Source organism: Taudactylus pleione, unplaced genomic scaffold, assembly GCF_031769625.1.
Source record: "Taudactylus pleione unplaced genomic scaffold, aTauple2 ptg000009l, whole genome shotgun sequence".
Lineage (NCBI taxonomy): Eukaryota > Metazoa > Chordata > Amphibia > Anura > Myobatrachidae > Taudactylus > Taudactylus pleione.
This window is the reverse complement of record NW_028284412.1, coordinates 11,143,154-11,165,000: the sequence shown is the minus strand read 5'-3', so window position 1 is coordinate 11,165,000 and position 21,847 is coordinate 11,143,154. Positions and strand designations below refer to the sequence as shown.

The following is a 21,847-nucleotide window of genomic DNA, read 5'->3' as shown; positions in this document are numbered from 1 at the left end:
CTGGGTGGTGGGGGTGCAGTAATATTATTTATGGTAGCAATACTTGGCCTGATTCAGAGGTGGATGGATTTGCAGTAGCAGCTGCGACAAAGTCGCAGCCACTACAGCGTCTTGATGCTAATGCCGCGGTCGGTAGGCACCTTATTGAGACACCCACCGGCCGCAAAACAAATCCGCCAATGCCCACATGAAGACGCACCATCAATCGAACATCAACTGCACCATCAGACATTAGAGCAACCTTATGGTTGCTCAGAATGTCTGCGGCGGTGCCCGTGAAACTGCGTCCGACACCAACACGCCCATCGCCATTTACGTCCCCGCCCAGGAACACCTATTGAAATTGCATAGATCTCCGTGCAATTCAATATGCGTCCCCCGTTGGTAACCATAGCTGCACCCACCTCGGAATCAGGCTCACTATGTGGGGTGAGGGGTATAGTAATACCATTTGGGAGCATATACGGCAGAACATACACCCACACACACACATTATATGGTAACAAAATACATATTAGGGAGAGAGAGATAATTAATCTGCCTACCTCTGTAATAGGGCCCCCTGTCTGTCTGATGTGCCCCGGGCCCCCTATAGCCTTAATCCGGCCCTGGGGGGGACCCATTGATATCCCTGGCCCCGGAGCCTAACATCCCCTTAGGGGGCAAGGGTCTTCAGGTTTCCCTCCACCTCATGGCTCGGGGTTGCCACTTTCTCCCCAGTGTAGGCCGACGCTTCCCACTAGGGATTGGAATCTTTAGCTTTCCCCAAAAGGAGAGAACCTCAGGAAACTAGGGGAGAGGGCCGCCTATAGGGGTATTGCCCATAGCCCCACAAATGTGACATTCTCACCAAAAAAAAAGGTGAGGTGAAAAAGTTCAATAAATAAATAAATAATTAGGCCTGGGGGGGAATAAAAAATTATCCTTGACCCAGCCAAAAGGTCAGGGCAAAGGAGAAATGGTGCAGCTTGAAAAATAAAGTGCAGTGCAAAGTGCCATACTAGTGCAAAGATAGCTCTCAACACCAGTGCATCTTCAGGCATCCCTGGCTCAGGAGGCACCAGGGGCACATAACAGCTCGGGCTTCAGGCTACCGGCCTCTTGGCCAGAGGATCAAGTGGTGGCCCATCGCCTACTGAGGGCTCCTTTAAGCCCCACAGCGTACATAGACTTCTACACTTGATCTTAGCCAAAGGACAGAGAAGTGCAAGTTGTACTAAGTCTTTATCAGGTTTTTCCAATCTGCATGACAGGTTAGTGGTATGTACTTTTCTTAAGAATATGAAAAGCAAAGTTTAAGGGAAGAGTGGTTTGTTTAGTTGACATTAACTTATAACTCAAAGTGATGATTTGTTTTACCTGTAAATTTCTATTTATTTGACTTTGTTAGTATCTATTTTGCAGGGAAAGTACACTTTTGCAGATGGACTTCAGTTTGAAAAGGAGAATTGGCATTACTGTGATGGTTATGACAGAAGATTTTATACCGAGATGTGTTCCGGTCTGAAACCTGCAGGTGCTATTACATTTACATATACTAATGCCCTTCAATGCATATGTAATCAATTGAAGGTTATGCAGCCTGCTGATTGGCTCTGATGTCATTTCATTTGTGTTCTCACTTGTTACAGGTGACACATATTGATATAGATAAAATGTATTAGGGCAAAGAATAGCACCAACCATGCAATAATTGCGGTTTTTACTTTTTGCCCATATATGATATATTTACTGATTATCAAAGAGAAATTGATAAATCTCTGCACTGAAAAAAATGTCTGCACACATGGCTGCAGGAGATTATCTTGATGGAACATGATCAGGTGAAAATGGTGCATGCAGTTTAAATGTAATATCCCATTTACTTTCATCTAACCACATAATGGGGCCCATTCAAGTCAGCACAAGGTCGCCAGCCATTATGGTACAGAAATCTTGCTTGCACCTCTAAGGGGGAAAGCTAAAGCAAGCAAGATTTTGCTGACCAGACTTCCCGCAAAGTACTAGTTCATGAGGTTTCATCAAAATTAAATCATCCCTTATAAGTAGAGCAAATCTCAGATACTGGATGAAACACTTGGTGTAAGCCCTTACTGAGCACACTAGACAACCTTTTCTTCAAAAGCTTAGATATTGAGCACCAAGGCACTGTGGGAGTACAAGCCAATATCAGTTTATAAACATTTAATTTTTTTTAGGTCGCTCGCAACTCACAAATCTGGATCCTCCTCGACAAATCCCAGAAGGCTGTTATGATTGCGGTGATGGATTTTATGACCCAGTCTCTCGTGTTGTGACAGACTACCAGCACCGATTTCTGAGAAATGCCGGTTAGCATTCAGCTTTATTAAATATATTGTGCTTATTGTTGTGTTTTTTTGCTTTACATAAAGGCCCCCATACATCTGCAATGTATTGGGCCAATTCAGGGATCCCAGGAAGCCTGGCTTGGGGCATCGGTGAAATCCAACATGTTAGATTTCACTGATTTGCCGATCAAAATATGATTGTGATCAGTAAATCGGGGATTTTTTAACATGAAGAATTTCACCAATTCCCCCACGGATCGGTCACCATTGATGGCTTCCAATAGGGATTTCAGACCGCTGGATCCACGGTTCCAGTCCGATATAGGGAATGGTGAAACAGATCACAGATATATGGGGGGCCTTTAGTTTTAGAGGTGACGGTGGTTCCTCCTAACTTGTAGCAATTTAGTTGCAATAATTATTTTTACAGGTTTGAAATTGTATCAGTTTTTGAAAATTATGTATAGTCCGTTCATGTCTGCTTGAATAATCCAATTATGTTCTAGCCATATACAAAATGTGCATTCAAAATAGAAACCAACAGCCGATTCATATTAGTTTTGTGCATTCAGATGACACACAAAAACATTTTCAGGTGTTTAGAGCAAAGCTTAAAAAACAATGGCCTCTTTCCAACAGTGCCTCTATGTGTCTATGTTAGTGTGTCTTTTTATGTATTCTGTTAGTGAGATCCATTTAATCCATTTCGACTAGCTTTTATTTGCCCACAAATGGCAAGTTTGCAGTTTTCTCTAAATATTAACAGCGATTGTTCTGATCTTTGTTTATTACTTGCAACAGTTGGCATGTTGCTGCTGATGCATTGATTATTGTATTATTATTATTATATGTTGAAAGTATTTTGTCCTAACAAGAACAGTATAAACGGTATATTCATATTTGGTTAAAATTATCAAAAAGCAGTGAAGCAAATCACCTTCCGTATTTTTGGCTAAGCTGACATTTGTCATAAAACTGAGCAACAAACAAATACAACAGTCGGCAGATTAATTACCATAGGACACTTGTACTGATGGAGTGATCAACCCATTTTGTTTAAACCAGAGGTCCTGCTTTACAAGATAAATATGAAACGTAAACTTCGCCGTCTATGCGTGCCGAAGTTTTCGCCGCACATCGGAGCTTTTGCCGGCGAAAAAGTATCGCGCGCGGCCCCGATTATACCCGTATTCAATATGAAGTCGTAGAAAACGGCACCTGGCGAAAGTGAAATCAGCGAAGACTTCGCTGATTTTTGGGGAAACACCCTAACACCCCCAAAAAGATGCTCTGACATAGGGGATCACTCTGGATACCCCCGATTAGCCCTACTGAAGTTTATTGGGGTCTTTAAACGGGCTCAATAGCTGCTATATTGGGGATTTGGAAAGTGGTGAAGAATAGTATTTAGAAGTTTTTTTTGCAGAAAATAAGTAGTCCCAGCAAATTTAGGGTACTTGAAAATGGGGGTGAGCATATTTAAAAGTTGCTAAAGTGAAGTTTTACAAAAAGGGGAAAATTCCACCTGTCGCAAACATCTGCAATGAAAAAACACCTGGGGCATACTTGGGGACCCCCTTAGATTGTTGTTAGTTTTTAACTTTGTACCCCAACATTTTTTTTTTCACCCCCAAAATGAAAGTGCTTTTTTTGGGGTCTTCTGAGGTATTTTTTAATTTTTTTTTACACAGTTTACATTTGGGGGACTTTCTGAAGGTTGCAGGGTGGTTTCCGAAATGTTGCACCCCCAAAACCCCAATTCTGCACTTTTTTTCGCCACCCATTCCTTGGTGATACTTTTTCGCAGGGTCCAATGCAATATACTTTTCGCACAAGCGAAAAGTTTTCAAATTGAATACGGTGTAAAAGTAAAAGCGGCGAAAATGACGTCATCCGAGCAAAAACATCGCAGAAACTGAGTTTTCGCTCCATATTGAATACCCCTAATAGTTGAGAGCATTTAAGGATAGAATCAATAGTAGAAGACGTAGAGCGATAGGGTTTTCTTATTTAACATGAAAAGTCCAGGAATGATGATGTTCGTCCGTGCAAGATGACGTTTTGCCTCTTTCTGAGTTCCGTTTTTTTGGAGGGAAAAATCCAAACTCCACGTGCAAACTCGAACCTATCCGAGCCTGCACATCCCTAATAGTTACAAATGGGATACGTTCGGCATCCCGGCAGTCAGGATGCCGACGCTTACATTACCGGAGCCAGAATCCCGACGCCAGTCACAATCCCGGCGCCGGCATCCTGACCGCTGGGATACCGAAGGTAAGTGGTGGGGTTGGGGGGAGGGTTAGGCACTAGGGGGAGGGTTAGGGTTAGGCACTAGGGGAGGAGGTTTAGGTTGCGGGGAGGTGGAGGTTAGGTTTAGGCACTAGGTGGGGAGGTTAGGGTCAGGCACCAGGCAGGGAGGGTTAGGGTTAGATTAGGGAGAGGGGGAGGGTTAGCATACCGACCAACAAGTGTCGGTATGCTAAACCTGTTGGGATGCCGGCGTCGAGATTCTGACCGCCGGGGTCCCGAGCGCCGGCATCCCGTATCCAACCCGTTAGAATTACAGGGCTTCCTATGCAGGAGCAAATAGCTCCATGTGTTAGGTGCCTGACTGCAATTCATGAGGTTTCGAGTTTAAGTCCATTTTATATACAGGGGGATGTAACTGAAGGAGCACATCTCATGTTTGCATGGGAACCTGCCCCCCTCCTTCCTCATATAACAGTAAAATATTGTTGAGACAGAAACTGTCTCCATCTCGGAAAATAAACAATTAGTCTGTTTTTTGGGGAGGGGTGGGGTGTCTCTGGGTACCCCCCTGCGTGTACAACCGGATAGACTAGACTGGAACTGGAAGTTTTGCTTGATTATACTTCATATATTTTCTCCAGTATACAGTGCCTTTATAAGTTGGGTCTACAGGGAGCTGAATGTAGTGATTACTCTGAGGATTTGGATTTTTTCTACTACCTGCTCAACCATATTTATTTAACTTTTGATGAGATGTTTAGGAGCTTATATGAGTGGTAACTTCCCCCTTCTCTCACTAACTTAGATATGCCAGTTGCACGTAAATATTAGCCAGAAGCACATGCAAATTCCATTGACCGTTTTGTGTTCCAGTGAATAGATTTGTTTTACCCTCATAAGGTAGTGATTTAAATTCACTTGAAGCCAAACATATTTTTTTTTTTTTCCGATATTTAGTTTGGGTGCAAGCATGCCCAGTAATATGAATGGAAAATGTAATGTTAACCACTATGTTTGACCACTATGTTTCACATTGAGTTGAATATATAATAACTTTTTTCTCTTAATATATAATTTTGCTGGTCTACTTCCCTGGAGTGCCGCCAATTGGAGGTGTGGGGTAGGCTGACGTGTCCACCAAGTACTGTGTATTTGTTCATACAGCTGCCTGACTGGAATGAGAGAGCCTGAGCGGTCTTTATATTGTTCTTTTTAGAATTTTTATTTTTTTCGTTTTTTTTATTAACTTTTTATTTTAAGGACATTGCCTAACATCAAAGAGAATAACAAAAAAATATTTATGTATATGTATGGATGCATTACTTTTACTTTCACTTTTGTTAGACATTTTTGCTGTTTGCAGTATTGTAGGATACTGTTAAAATCACTGTACTTTGGTGCTAAAGGCCCCGTACACTGGGCGATTTTTCACATGATATGGCCGTTTTCGACTGATTGTAAGGACCAATCGTGTGACAAGTAGTGTTTTCATGCACGATTACAATGCCAACGCGCGTCCCCGGCGTCGTGTATCACCATCATAGATCAAATGGTTTTGCAGAAAGATCGCAACCTATCGTGTATGATTTGACACACATTATACGTACTTTTGATGAAGTACGATGCGATGTACAATGTCCCTGGACACTCCCCTCCACCATTTTCTGACAGACTATTGACATTCCAGCGGATGCATCATGTGTGTATTTGCTACATACGATGTATCGTAAACGATTTGCAATAATTTCACGATACATCGGATCGTATGGTCCTTTGTCCAATCGTACCTTTTTTAACACAAATCGTACAGAATGTCAAGGGTAGAATTTTCAAGGGAAATCGTACAGTATGTGCCATCGGATCTGATGCAAATCGCCCCGTGTATGGAGGCCTTTAGTCCACATTGTGGATTTGATTGATTCTTATGTATCTCTTCTTTAGAATTTTTTTTTTACCATTTACACAAAATGACAATTAGGAGGAAATTCAATTGTCAGAGATGCTGCCAAAGTGCCATCGGACGGCGTGGAACTGCTCGTAATGGTGGCACCTCACAGGCACAATATCACAAATGTTACCTTGTTATAGTGTGACCAATTCAGTCTGTCATAGCCTGTGTTGGTTGTGGCTTTTGCTGGGGGACCCTACGATGTTCGCATTCTCTTCCCTTGGCATTAATGGCTCCCAACCATAGATCGCTTAAAAATTAATTAATTTATTTTTTTAAATATACTTTAAAAATCTAATTGTCATTTTAAGTGCAGACTAGATAGGCCAAGTGGTTCTTATCTGCCATCAAATTCTATGTTTCTATTATGAAGTAGTATGTGGCCGCATCAAAATACAAAAAAAAGTGTGCTTTGATAAATTAATTCAATTCATCATGTAAGGGGCTGGTGCAGAGGGTGTGAATGCTATGAGGCCTGGCTCGATTCCTGGGTCTGCCTCAACCCCTGCACCTAACTCAACTCACATAGCATTACAGAGTAATATAAGGGACCGCTGCGCTGGTTACACAATCAGCAATGGAAACGGCCACAGAACTGGCCATACAATGTAATGCTGGCCGCATGATGAAGCGTTGGCTACAGTTAGATTTTGAACTTGAAGCAGCCTCTCACAGGCAGCATTTAGCTCCTGGTGACTTCCACTACATTACCATGGGGCGGGGCTACAGAGGGGGCGGGGGTGTGTTTGGGCACTATAGCCAGTGTGTGTGTGGTCACGGACTGCGGGCCACGATCATCTATCCTGCAAAATGCTTCTTAGTCACAGCATGTTCTGTTGACTTTGTACGGTGATGTCTTGCAAGAATTAATGGGTGTGATATGTTTTACCGCTGGCCGCATGCCCGGCAAAGGAGGAAATCCATATCGTCCTCTAGGTAAGTATTTACTAATCTAACCTAACCCCCCCTTAACCCTAACCCTCCTTAGGGGTGCCTAACCCTAACCTCCCCCATTGTGCCTAACCCTAACTCCCCCCTTCCCCGCTGCCTAAACCTAAATCCCCCGGGGGGTGCCTAACCCTACCCTCCCCCCGGGGGTGCCTAACCCTAACCTCCCGGGGGGGTGCCTAATGCTACGTCCCCCCCCCCGGGAGCCCTAAACCTAAACCTCCCCCCCGCGGCTGTCCGCTGCGGCGCCCGGCATCCGCTCGATCGGGATGCCGGGCGCCGGTCTCCCGACTTCGGGCAAATGACAGGCGTCTACATTTAGACGCCTGTCATTCGTCCCTAATCGGGATAAAGCAGTCTCGAAGCCGGTGGTCGGCATTTAGACCGTCGGGTTCCAGACTACATCCCGAATTAATACCTGAAAATCATTTGAAAAAATTATATACATAAAAACAGTGATTAATATATTATACAGGTTGGGTCTCCCAAATCCGGTATTCTATAAACCGAAATATTCTGAAAACAGGGAATGCGACTGAAATGCCAGTGGCTGTTTAGCCGCCGGTTTAAATCCCAACAGCGGATGCCTGACAGGAGGAGATCCCGACTGGGGCAGGTAAATATCCTAACCCTCCCTTAGTAGTGCCTAACCCTAACCTCCCCCCAGAGGTGCCTAAAACTAACCCCCCCTCCCCGCACCCTAAACCTAACCCTCCCGGGGAGTGCCTGGACCTAAACTCCCCCCCGGTGGTGCCTAGCCCTAACCCTCCACCCTAGGGGTGCCTAACCCTAATTCTCCCCTCCCTCCCCAGAACCTAAACCTAACTCCCATAGAGTCCCTAATTCTAGACCCGTGGCTAACGCTAAGGGCATCCTGGACTTGCCTTCGTTCGGGCTGGCGTCCTGGCATTGGGATTAACATAGGCGTCGGTATTTCGATGCCTATGTTAAATCTCTTGCCGGGATTCCGCTGTGCGGCTACCTGTCTCATAACTACATCCCGTTTTCCAGTGCCGACGTGACACTGGCATCATGTAGAGGGTCAGACAGTGTTTCCAAGCATTCCATGGGACTCCTTGCTCCCCTATTTGCGGCCTCCCCCTGCTGAATCATGGGATTTGAGGACTTACCTGTTGTGGCAGCTTTACCAGACTATCATTGGGCCTGATTCAGAGCCGCTCGTTAGCGGCCGCTCGTTCGTTCCGAGCGATGTTAGCCCAACTGCGCATGCGTACGGATCGTTATACGCATGCGCTAACCAGTCAGTGCGGCCCAAATTCATGTGCTCGCTAAATAGCGAATGCCTGCTATTTTGAGTGACAGAAGGAGGCGTATGTGGGTGGTAACAGGGGAAGGTGCTTGAAAATGGGGAGTGGAAAACAGAACGCAGGCGTGCTTAAAGGTCAAAACGGGCGTTTTATGGGTGTGCATATTTCAAACAGCAGCGTCATTGACCACGTCACTGGGTTATTTTATAGTCAGAACTGCTCGCAAAATTGTGGTAGCAAACACCAACCCCAAGAATAGCGAGCAGTTCATACCCTGGTCCATGTACTCGATTAATCTAATAAATAGCGGACATGACGTAGGATGCGAGCGGCCAGGGGGCGTATTTTTCCAAAAAACGAACGCAAGTTTTGTTCGCTCGTTCAGACATAGAGGCGTGAACAGACCGCAAACAGCGAACGGTTCATTTGAATAGCCACCCCTTGTTTTAGAACGAACGACCGCAAATAGCGAGTGGCTCTGAATGAGGGCCATTGTTCTTAGTACTCGGAGTGTGCACCTGTATTCTGTGTCCCCTGCATTGTGCTACAAGTTTCAGCATGGTAGCACCTCTTATTATGTTTAAAACTAGGGTGTGCATTCTGAGCCCCCTCCCCCTTTCCACTATATTTGTGTATTTGTATGCTTTTAATCATCTGCACAGGTTCCTACTTTGCTGTCTACATATTAGTATGGGCACTTTTATAAGTAAGTCCTGGATAAATTACATAATGTGTTAGTATGAGGGATGTTAGGAACCCATCTTATGGGGTTCACATTGACGCGGTGCTTGGGCAAACATTTTTAGCCAAATATGTACTAAGAACCTCACTTATACTCCATTTTATTTGTAGAGTTTATCAGGATCTTAGTACTCGCTCTGAGTCAGGGCCGTCCTTCTTGTTTTTCAGAGCGGCCTCCTGGCCACTCGCATAGCTGTGGGTGACCACCCACAGCTATAGCGAGCGGCCAGGAAGATGGTCGCGATGGTCAAGACCATCGCGACCATCGGGCTTGCGACGAGACCCTTGTGGTAGGGTCTCGTTGCCGCAAGCCCCAGAGTGCTTTCGGCTCTAACAGAGCCGAAAGCACTCCCACTGACATCACTTGTGATGTTAGTGGGGTCGGCCCCAGACGGTAGGCGTACCCATGGGAACGTCTCCGTCTGGGCAGCCACGCCCCCGGCCCGCCCACCAAATGGGGCGTGCTGTCACTCAACATCGACAGCACGCCCCCTTTGGTACGAGACCCGGAGCGACGGATTGCCCGTCGCTATCCGGGTCTCGCGCATGCGCACGACGGAGCCGGCTCCGTCGTGCGCATATGCACTGGGCCACCATCGACCCGCTTGCGAGCGCATAGTACTCGCGAGCGGGTCTGAATCAGGCCCTCAGTGTGCACCTGTATTCTTTGTCCCATATATTGTACTACAAGTCTCAGCATGGTAGCACATCTTATTATGTTTACGTTTAGGGTGTGCAGTCCAAGCCCCCTCCCCCTTTTATTTATATCAAAATTCAACAATTAACATGGTTTTTAAATAAGGTTCTTAGTACATGTTTCGGCAAAAATGTTTTATCACCTACCTCGTCAAGGTGAACGTCATAAGGTGGGCCCCTAACAGGTCCATTGATCATGCTATTCTGAGTTGTACATGTGTTAAAATATTTGCAATATTACCACATAAATGCGTTATTTTTGTGGAACATTTTGTATTGGACGCAAAGGCATCCAACTCTACATTCAACCTAGTGTGTGTTTCTTTTATATGCTCTCTGAGGAACATAAGAAAACTGATTGTTTATTTTTTACCCGTACAGAGGGGCTGATTTAGAGGTGGATGCATTTTAGATTTGGTCATAAATGACCGATGTATAGTGCTCTGCGCATGCGTTGGAGACACAGTGCGTATGTGCTTGCAATTTGATTGACAAACTGCAGCCGTTTTGGGGGAGTCCCAAGGCCAGCGACTACATCTTCGGATGCAGATTTCTGGCCCCTGTAGCTTAGTTAAGTTGGACATTATGCTGAGATGTCCGATGCTAGGTGCGATGGTTTGCGATGTTTCTCCGATGCTGCGTCTTCAGATGCATGCAGCGGATCTGAAAAGCCGGAGGTGGCGCCTCATTACATAAGATGCCAACCTACAGCATTTGTATAACTTCTCAGCTCTGCTGCGGCCGTAGCAGTGACCCGGACTGCTTCCACCCAGAGTTTAGAGGCATCTCTATCAAAGGATTTACATAGAATGTGACAGGTTCTCTTTAATTAATTACAGGAAGTGCACTTTTTTTTGCATTTAGAAAAAGGAAGACTTGAAGACACTGATTTGGCTGAAACACAACTATTATGCTCAGTACATTGTAGGAACATATGTCGTAAAAGTGGACTTTTATCTGGTACACGAGAGGGGAGTTTAGACTGAATTTAATTGCAGACATGTTTGCCACAATTATTCAATTGAACCTGGTTTCTGCAGAAAACCTGATTTAGACCCTCTCCTGACACTTTTCATCTTAGCTGGAAAGATTCTGTGTGAACAGTCTTTGCGCCACAGGCAGCACTTACCGATCTCTGAGGACTGATTCAAGAGTGTGTTATATATAACTTGTCAAAGCCAAGACAAATTCTCAGTGATAGGAAGCGAGCATTAACCCACTAGTATTCTTTTATATTGCAGAAGAGAGCACTTTCTCTCTGGACTCCTATGTTAGCACACAGTGCATCTTAGCCATACAACACACAATTAAAGTGGCCACTTAATGGCATTGCACATAATTATTATCTTTAGTCTTATATAGCGCAATCTCACATACTACAATACACATACTTTTTTCAGGATAAATAGCACAGTACATTTACCAGGTTAATTGATAATGTTTTGATCACACATATGTACATAACATAGTCAAAACTTTAAAACTTAATTGGGTCACCTACCCACTTCGAAAGACTGCGTTTACTCAGTTGGCCGCAAAGGTAACAGTTCTGTCCTTTCTCATTCCATCCTGGTCCTGAACTGTCGTTGTCATGGACAGCGAGGAGTGGGCTGCCTTTTGACTTCGCACGGCTAAAGCCTCTATTAGTATTGCCATCAAAGAGACCTCTAACTCCCATTGGTACCTAGTCCCCACTAAACTGGACTTACGTCCAACTTGTGTTGGTGACAGTGTGGGGAGATTGGTAGCTTCTATCACACCAGGTGGTCATGCCTTGTCATTCAGCAGTCCTAGACTGTTGTTTTGACCCTGATCACTACAGTCACTGTCTGCTCCTATAATCCTGGTAGGGCTACCACCTTTTTATTTTCAGATTCAGGTACAAGGGACATGGTCAGGGGGACTGTGGGCATGGCCAAAACTGCAATAGGTTTACAGCTATTTCTCTTATTTCAGGTAATTATCTAACTGCTCTAAAAGACAGCCTCCCCCATGCCCCTATATATGCCTCAGAGCTCATTCACCACCCCTATATATGCCTCAAAGTGCATTCATGCCGATATATATGCCTCGCAGGCCATACATGCCCCTATATATGCCTCAGTTCCATCATGCCCTTATATGCCAGCCCAGAGCCCCCTCATGCCCTTTATACAACTCAGAGCCCTTTACTGAGTCACCACATATGATGCAGTCACATTCCCCATCGCCCTCAGTCACCTCAAAGTGTGGAGCAATCAAGGCTTAACTGGCTAAAGTTACCCTGAGGGACAAGCGAACACCATTGTTTGATAGTGCACTGCTGAACGCAGATTCCCAATGATTGGGAATCTATGCAGGCGCCTGACACGCTCTGTGCATGTGCAGAACAGGTCTACGATCCCACATGGAGACTGGATGCAGACTATCAGTGATTGACAGTCTGCTGCCGTTTGTGGGTGGAGAGGGGGTGGCGATGGTCTCTGCTTCCCAAAACGGAGGCATGTCGTCGCCGTTGGGGGGGGGGGGGGGAGAAGCCAGGATCTCTGTCGGCTGACGGAGACTTCCTGCCTTCTTCCTCTCATCTGCGGCGTCCGGCTGCGTGGCTCCATTTTCCGCAGATTATCTGATGCTGCGTTGGACAACACAGCTCAGATTGTAAGCTTGCGGGCAGGGCCTTCCTGCCTATATACTGTATCTGTCTGTTGTTACCCAGTTTTGTTCTAATAATGTTCCCAATTTTAAAGTGCAACGGAATATGCTGCGCTATATAAGAAACTGTTAATAAATAATACATAAGTAATGCAGCAGGGGACGTGATGCTGCATTACCATATCTACACAGACAGAATTGCAAAGCTTCTTGCGAGCAGCTTTTCCGTCCAAAGCTGAATCAGGCCCATAGTACATTAAATATTTAAATTAAATAAACCCAATCACCCCCCCCATCCCCCATTAAATGATTGCCTCTTTAAATATACAGGCAGTCTTGTACCTGCACCTGTGCCTGCATCTCAAAGGATTATATAAGCCCCCATAACTTATTGTTATTGGTAAAGGAGGAGACTTTTAACTAGTTTTTAACCTGTAATAATTCCATCCTGTCAATTTGTCCATCTCATTTTCTGTATACATTTTCTATAGCCTTTGTCTTTGCGTGATGTAGTTATAATCCCGACAGACGGGATGGCGGCACTTAAAATGCCGAAGCCGGCATCCTGACCACCAGCATCCCGACGGTAAATACTGGCATTATGGGGAGGGTTGGGGTTAGGAACTTGGGGGAGGGTAAGGTTTAGGCACTTGGGGGAGGGTTAGGCACTAAGGGGGGAGGATTAGGTTTACGGTGCGGGGGAAGGAGTTTAGGTCTAGGCACTGGGAGGAGGGTTAGATTTAGGCAGTGGGGAGGTAGGGTTCGGGGTATGGAGGGGGGGGATAGGATACTGACCGGCAGGTGTCTGTATCCTAACCCTGTCGGGATGCTGGCGTCGGGATTCCTACCGCCAGATCCCAACCTCCGGCATCCTGTACGCAACCCGTCTTTGCAAACTCTAATGCAAACATATTCTGGTAATTTACAATATAGGCTTCCTAGCCACCAAAATAGTCAATAAATTGTCCTTGTCAAATATTACTAATGTAGAAATTGCAGTTGAGAAGACAAGTGTTAATATACGTGGCTGCTCTCTCATTATTGCGGGAGATTTGACTTTTGTGAATAGGCTGAACAGGTATACAGTGAGAGGTTCCATGCATTCTGGTCAATGACAATGCACATAAAGACTAAGCTGTTGTTGTCAACCCAAACAGGTAAAATAAATTGATGAGGTTCTGGTGTTTGGTATATTTGTGTGGAAGGGTCCATGTTTCTTCCACACCCATATACCAGTTGGACATACACCTGAGGTGAGAGAGCACTAGTGTGAGGCAGCGGCCACATAGAGGGCCGGCTGGTGACACAGTCACTGGTGTTGTGTCTTGCCATGGGATTCCTGGACACCACTCATTATGAATTGGACAGCCTATGGACTCCAGACAGTGCTGCTGATTTCCAGACTGTCCTTAAACCAGGCAGTTGCTCTTCTTGATTGTCCACATAACGAAATCTTGTGACCGGCTGTTGATACATATCTGTAATGCGGCAAAATCTCTAATAGCGAAATGCTGGAAACAACTTTCCAGAGTTGCTCTGATTCATAGGCTGGGCTCCATGGCTTTCATTGAACACATCACTAGTATTCAGAAGAATACAGTTCCCACATTTTATGAGGTCTGGGATAGATGGTTTCAGTTCATGATTTCTCTGCTCTCAGGCACACTCTAATCCTCTGATTCCATTGACGCTTGGTTTCCCTTCTTGATTCCCACTGTTTTCTGCTCCAGAGCCCTCTACCCCCCCCCCACATTCCTTATACTAGACTTCCTTACCCAGTCCTCTCCATTTCTTGTCTCCTCTCTTGTATTTTTGTCCACACTGTACTGTTATCTAAATCCATAACATAAACTATTGCTATTCAAAAACTGTAAAATCCAACAACAATCCCCCAGCTTTGCCTTTATTTCAGATGGTTGTTTTTCTCTAATGAGGCCACTGTTATTCTAAACACTCTGTTATTTATCTGTGATTGTGATATTTGGTCGCTCTTGTGCTTCCATGTTTTATTTGTTAGTTAAAATAAAATAACTAAAAGAAAAAGAACTGAAGTTTGGCCAGACATGCCCTTTAAAGAAACACTTACCTATTAGTAATCATTGCCCTCTCCATTGCACCTGCATTGTTCTCTACCAGCCTTCGTTGCAGTCAATCCAGACCTCCGTTGTCGCTCTTGTTTTCCCATAGTTACCCTATGTCTTCCCCTTTGTCTTTATTGAGCTTACTCAACTTCCTTTGTACTCCTTCTCCAGCCATTGTCCAATGTTGAGGCAGAGTTTGACACAGGAATTTTCCAGTGATCCAGCAGCCACGTCACAGAGCTTGTACTTTGATGCTGTTGTCCAGGCAGCAAGGGAGGGCACGTGGAGAGTGTGTAATAGATTACATAGGAGCATGTTGTACCTGCTTCTAGTCAGCCATACAGTAATAGCTTCTATTCCATCTGCTAATCCTATTCAAAATGTTGCAGCAACAGGTCACATACTGCGTCATCTTTCAGTTGAATCTAAATGGGCCAGACAGGCTACAAACAAACAACACTCTCTTACTTTATTACAATACCTAGGTCCGTTACAAAGTTTCCCATGGTCCACCCCTCCTCAATGACATCTCTGTTGCCTATCACCAGGGAATTTGTGTCCTAGACATATAATTAGGGTAATTTAATTGTGATTGATTCTGGTTATGTGCCGTCGGAACGACGTGGGAATGGCGCAACTTCGCACTAACAACATCGCTCATTTTACCTTGCTCCCACATAGGAGTTTGCAGTAAAATGAGTGTTGTTGCTGTACGGTAATTATTGGTGATGTGCGCACCTGCACATCGTGAATAATTGAATTGCCCTCATAATGTTATGTTATTTCTCTGGACAGACTAAGGGCTGGATTCAATTAGACGCGAAAAAGTTTCACCTATTGCCGCTTTTCGCGTGTTTGCGTTTTATCTCCAAATTCAATTCCAGGACGTTTTCGCGTAAGCGTAAACTCAATGCACTGTAAGAGGCGGAAGAGTATCTCCAATGAATGGCAGGCGGAAAAAAGTGCAAAATCTCTATTTTGGGGTGTAAATGTTGGGAATTGATTCAGAACCCTTTGGACACCCCCAAAGGACAAATCAGCCAAAAAATATATATATATCCTCAGAACACCCCAAAGACATGTCATTTTTGGGGTGAAAATTAAAAAAGTGAGGGGACAAGGATAAAAACTAGCGAAATAGGTTTCTTGGGGGCTGTATGGATGGGGCAGGTGTTTTTAGGATTGCAGGTACATGCAGCAGGTGGATTATTCACTTTTTTAAAAGTGCACTTTAGAGACTCAAAAATATGCTAGCTTCCATTTCCAAGTACCCCAAATTTGACTGGACTATTTATTTTCTCCAAAAAATACTGTTTTCTATCATTCTTCACCAAATTAAGGACACAAAGTACGTTTATTAGTGCTTCTAGTACACATCTGTAATGATTTCCAGTGTCAGTGCGTCTTATTTTGGGGTACAGACTGATTCCCCCAATTTATTCAGTACTTTCCGCCTGTTATGCATTTACCTATTTGCGTTTTCGCCTGTTCTGCAATTAAATAGGGCGAAACACGGGGACGCACATGCCGCAAATTTGCGTCCCAAACCGGTGAATGCGGCGGAAAGTACAACAGGCGAAAAGTCCGGGACACTTCGTGGCTAATTAAATACGGGCCTAAGCCTGAAGAGGTGAGCCTGTTGCTTCAATGCTTACTCCCTGGTGTATTATTGGGCCGTACCAGATCATGCCCACAATAATAGCATATCTATTACATTCCCTTGCCATTTGGAGATGCCCCTAGTGACTGTTACACCTTATTTAGTCCGACAGGAGAGATATGCGAGAAGATAAAGGTATAACGGAGGAAAAACAACCACATAGTATAACCAAAAACTAGGTCTAATTTCAATGGAATTTGTATACATCCATTCCTTAATGTTTGTATGAGATAAATACAAATGGAATGTAAATATAGGGTTACAGTCCCTTTCTTACATACATGGATCTTACATCCGTAGGCTGGTTTGCCACTGCCAATAGGAAAATGGCACTGACATAGCAAGTCAGATGAGATCACATTTGAAATGTGTTTGTAACCAGCACTTGTTGTTCAGTCGGTGCGGGTGGGTCAGTTTAGGGCGTAAAAACAAATAAGGCAGCATCCCAAAATGCAGCCTAGCTACTCTGGACCACAGGTGTATTTTGGGCTCCTAACTAACCATGTGATGAGATGCTCTGTACTGCTACTCCTGTATGTGGGCAGCAAGTGGCCATAGGTGAAACTAAGGGGTGGTCCAGGTGTGCACTAGACCACCCATTAGCTTGACTTGCAGAATTTGTTTTGTCATTCCCCCCTCCCCCCGGCGCCGCCCCTGGGCCTGTTGCCTGCCCACTGCCTGGCCCTGGTAAGGACTTGGAGTGAACACCTCAGAGACTGTGCACCACCTTCCCGCCTCGAAACAGTTAGCCTTTTACTGAGTACTCACGCAATGTGACATGATGAGCAGCAGCATTATTACAGGAGCAGAAGGAGACCCAATGATTCAGCTGCATGACCTTCCCGCACCATGGAGAGGAGAGGGGGGACTGCCAAACAGGTAAATGTGTGCACTTTAGTTTTCACCCCTTTATAAACTGTTGTTATTTACCCTACTGTGCATAGAGTGCTCCCAAACTTCTCCATCCCTGTAACTCCCTTCAGCGTCCCTGTCCTCACCATCCCTGTAACTCCCCCTCATCGTCCTAATTAGTCCTAAGGGGGGTGCCAGAGCAAGTCCCACTGATTTTTCCTAAAGTTAACGATTTTAGGAGAAATCACGCTTGCTCTGGGTGTGCGAGAATGAAAACCTCCCGCCGCGCCCCCCCAAAAAAACACGCACCTAATTGAATATCAAAAAACTCGCGCCTGCAGGCAAAACCTCGCAGGTGCAGGATTTTTGCTATTCTCGCACCCGATTGCGTATGCCCCATAGATGCAGAAGGACTAGTGCTGCTTGGTAGAGGTTATTTATAGTCCAATTATATTGAAAAAGTACAATACATAGGGAGACAGATAAATCCTGCCTTGCAGAGCTTACAGTTTAATGCAAAAACACATACCTGTAATATAAAAATAAGGAATTGTCCTGCCTTGTATAGCCTCCGCTCCTATGATCTAAAATAAGTAGGAAGTAATTATAGAAAATATACCTGGATCTGCAGGGCTTACAATCTATGTCCCTGATTCAGGGGCGCTCGCTATTTGCGAGCACTTGCTCTGAATCAGGGAGGGCCGTTTTTTTTTTTGACCGGCCTCCAGGCTGCTCACACAGCTGTGGGTGACCACCCACAGCGTGTGCGGGCGGCCTGGCGATGGTCGCGACCATCGGGCTTGCGATGAGACCCTTGTGGTAGGGTCTCGTCCACCGCAAGCCCCAGTGAACTTCCTGCTCTAATAGAGCAGGAAGTTCACTATTGACATCACTGGTGATGTCAGTAGGGACGCCCACAAACGGCAGGCGTTCCTTCAGGCGTCCAGCCACCCCCCCTGCACGCCTACAAAACGGGGCGAGCTGTCAATCACAATCGACAGCCGCCCCGTCTTGTAGTGAGTCCCGCAGTGAGTGAAAATTAATTCGCTACGGGGCTCGTGCACGCCGCGTGTGCGCACTGCCCGGCCATTGACCCGCTTGCCCAATGTTTGGTACAGGCAAACGCATCAGACAAACTCCCGTCCTACAATGTGTATGGTAGTATAACAAAAGAAACACATATTCGCAAAACGGACGGACGGTTCTGTCCTTCTGATCTCACAAACAACATACGTATTAAATAGATGAAAGATGAATAAATTATTATTTTGTAATACTAATGGAAAATAGAGCTAGAGCCAAGGAGATGGTTACAAATAAAGGAAACTGGTGAGTGCGCTTTAATGAGTTGGGAATTGAACCAACTTTGTTCTGATGGCAACAAAAATATGCGGCTGATCTACTAGAGAAGGAAAGAAAAGTCCATTCCCAGTCTCTGCTGTTTTCAATCCAAACCTGGCATGCAGAAAATATAATGCATCACCATTATATGATGATAGATCCCATGGCAACTGGAGGAAGCAGCACTGCACCTAGAACATGGGATCTCTGAAGGCAAAAAGACACAAGCTGGTCCTGAAGAGCAGTGAATGAAGCATTAGGGCAGCAGACTGTCATTTCTGGAGCTCCCATTAGCAGCACTCGCTTTACACGACACTGAAAGGAACACGCCTGCCTTAAAAACGTGACACGTAATTTTCACTAAAGAATACAATACAGTAATATTCGCTGTGCCAGATGGGTCAAGAATGATCTTTGGGATGTAGGCAACAGAGGCACAATTTGTTCAAGTTTCTGTATGTATCTCCGATATCTGCTGCCGATATCCCTCCATTTCTGACAGCAGCTGCAACTCCCATAGGTGCAATGCTGCCAGATTTACCAAGATTTGGAATGGCCCCCACCGCTATCACCATCTTTAAATGGCGTTGTGCTGCTGTAGCCTATGGGCTACACATCGCAAAAATTACCAGGAATCCTCACCCACGCCCGGCAATCACCATTGCGCATGTGTGGTCTGCGCATGTATGTGCACAGAAGTCCTGGCACAGGAATGACCGCTGACTTGGTCACTTCACACGGAGCCCCTGTACCTACGGGTGCTCTTTAATACACTTGGCCGGTATGATCGCTTACCGCAATGCGATCATGAGCACTAATATCGTGCTCAGATCACACTGATCATGTGATCACTGATAAATGGGCTCCTTAGAGACATCTAATGACGAGTTTCTCCAGTCGGTCTCCTTTTTTTTTTTTTCTTCCTCTTCCGATTGTTTACTTAAGGGAAGTAAAAAGCAAAAACGTTCATAGGGTAATAACGTAGCACAGTGGTTCCCACACTCCTCCATTACAGTCCAGATTTTAAGGATATCCATGCTTGAACTCAGATGGTGAAATCAAATTGACTGTTGTACTAATTATTTGAAGGGTGGCATCCACTAGACGATTTATCCCTGTCCAACCTCTAAACGATTTTCCCTTGAATTTTCCCTTGAAATTTGATCTTCCACTCTACAAATGATCGAACGATAAACTATGTCGTTTCAGTCTGTGATTGACAGCTTTCAGCTATAGTGGGTTTGGGAGTGTCAGGGAGAGGTTAATCGTTTGATCGTTTAGCGTAAACGATGTGTAAACGATTTGTAAGCGTTCAAGTGAAATTGACCTGCATGTTCAGTCGATGGAGGAGACGATCAAACGAGGAGCAGGAGCGCGCATCGTTTATCGTTAGAAACAATTACTGCACGATTTGCAAATGATTTTTAAACGATTTTTAAATGATTGAGCGATAACGATATCGTTATCGTTCAATCGCCTGCTAAAATCGTCTAGTGGATGCCCCCCATAAGTCACCTGTGATTAAGCATGGATATCCTTAAAACCTGGACTGTAATGGCGGAGTTTGGGAACCTCTGACTTAAGCGGATTTAAGAGTTCACTCTGTGATCCGCACTCACACCCAGTAAAAGGCCTCTCTGTAAGTAATAGTGCTGGAAAGAGGTGCATCAGCTCCCATATCTGTTTAGGATAAACATTAGAATAGACACACCTTTAATATGAAAGAAATAGCACCGTATGGTAATGCCCTTACATTGGATTCTTGGTTTCAAGCGTTTCTCAAATGATTCTTTCACACTTTTCTCCATAACAGCATTCCATATGGGATGTGTGAGATAAACTTAAACACATATATAGCATGATACTGGCTTTTAAAAGGCAAAATATATCTTTTAATAGATGTACTCACCTGAAAACAAATCAGTATATACATAATGAATAACAGTGACAGCCACAGAGAGAGCATATCATGTCATATAACATGTCACACGCCCCACAGGGTATTTAGGGCCTGATTCAGAGTTGTACACTAAGCCGATGTTTTCGCATTTGAGCGATTGTCAGTAAACCGCGCACACTTCTGAGTCACACTGCGCATGCATCATAGACCATCACCGTAGTTGCCTGCAGCAACTATTTATTCGCAGTGTGACTGACAGTCGGTAGCACTTCCCTCAATCAACAGTGATTGACAAGCCGGCAGCACCACCCCTTCCGGCGCGGCTGCAGAGCAGCCATGAATTCAAAAGTTGCATCAGCCGTGGCTCCTGGTACCTGCAGCTGCTGCTGTGTCCTGATCACTGTGGCCAGCAGTGATCAGGAAGCTGGCATCACCTCCCACCCACTGCAGCTGCAGGGCACCCGTTAACCTCCATGGAAGCAAGCTGCAGCTACTGCGGTGTCCAGCCAGCGGCACCCCACCTCCTCCTTCCGGCTGTTGCTGTGTCCCGATCCTTGTGGCCAGTACCTGACATACTTTAACAGTGTGGGGGCAGTGCCATGGCAGGATGAATTTAATAACTACAAAAATAATGTCAAATTTACTGTTGAACAGTCTGCATGGTGTGTGTCTTGTGTTTCCACTTACCAAATCAATGTTGCAACTTTCTCCCACATCTTCCTCCTGATCTTTGTGTGGTTTCCCCCAGGTGCCTTGTTTCCTCCCAAGGGTTGGGTACGCGATCCCAGCACATGCAATGCCGACATTTAGAATCCTGGTGCTGTAATCCTGACGGTATGCAGTCGTGAAGCCGGCGGACCTAATCCCGACAGCCGGCTTCCCGACTGCTTAATCTAAATGTCTAAATCTAGACCCTTGTCATTTTACCGGCGCCCGGCATCCCGATCGAAGGAACGCCGAGTGCGGATAGTCGCTTTAGGTTTAGGGTTCCCGGGAGGGATTTAGGGTTAGGCACCCCCCGGGAGGTTAGGGTTAGGCGGTGGGGAACGGGGGGTTAGGTTTAGGCACTGGGGGGAAGGTTAGGGTTAGGCACCCCTAAGGGAGGGTTAGGGGGTAGAATTAGGTTAGACAATACTTACCTTGGACAATCGGGATATCCTCCTCTGCCGGGATGCAGTTCAGTTAAGTTTGGTAAATGTTTGATCTAAACAATCTGTTCAAA

The 21,847-nt window shown here is 45.2% G+C and overlaps 1 protein-coding gene across 1 annotated transcript in view; it reads left to right on the top strand.

The window, feature by feature from the left end:
- Nucleotides 1–21,847, top strand: part of MORN5 (MORN repeat containing 5) — a 118,297-nt gene that overhangs the window by 16,761 nt on the left and 79,689 nt on the right. Inside the window, exons 3-4 of the mRNA XM_088466684.1 lie at nucleotides 1,405–1,516; nucleotides 2,199–2,330. Of these exons, the coding sequence (XP_088322810.1) occupies nucleotides 1,405–1,516; nucleotides 2,199–2,330 (244 nt within the window). The remainder of the gene's footprint in view (nucleotides 1–1,404; nucleotides 1,517–2,198; nucleotides 2,331–21,847) is intronic.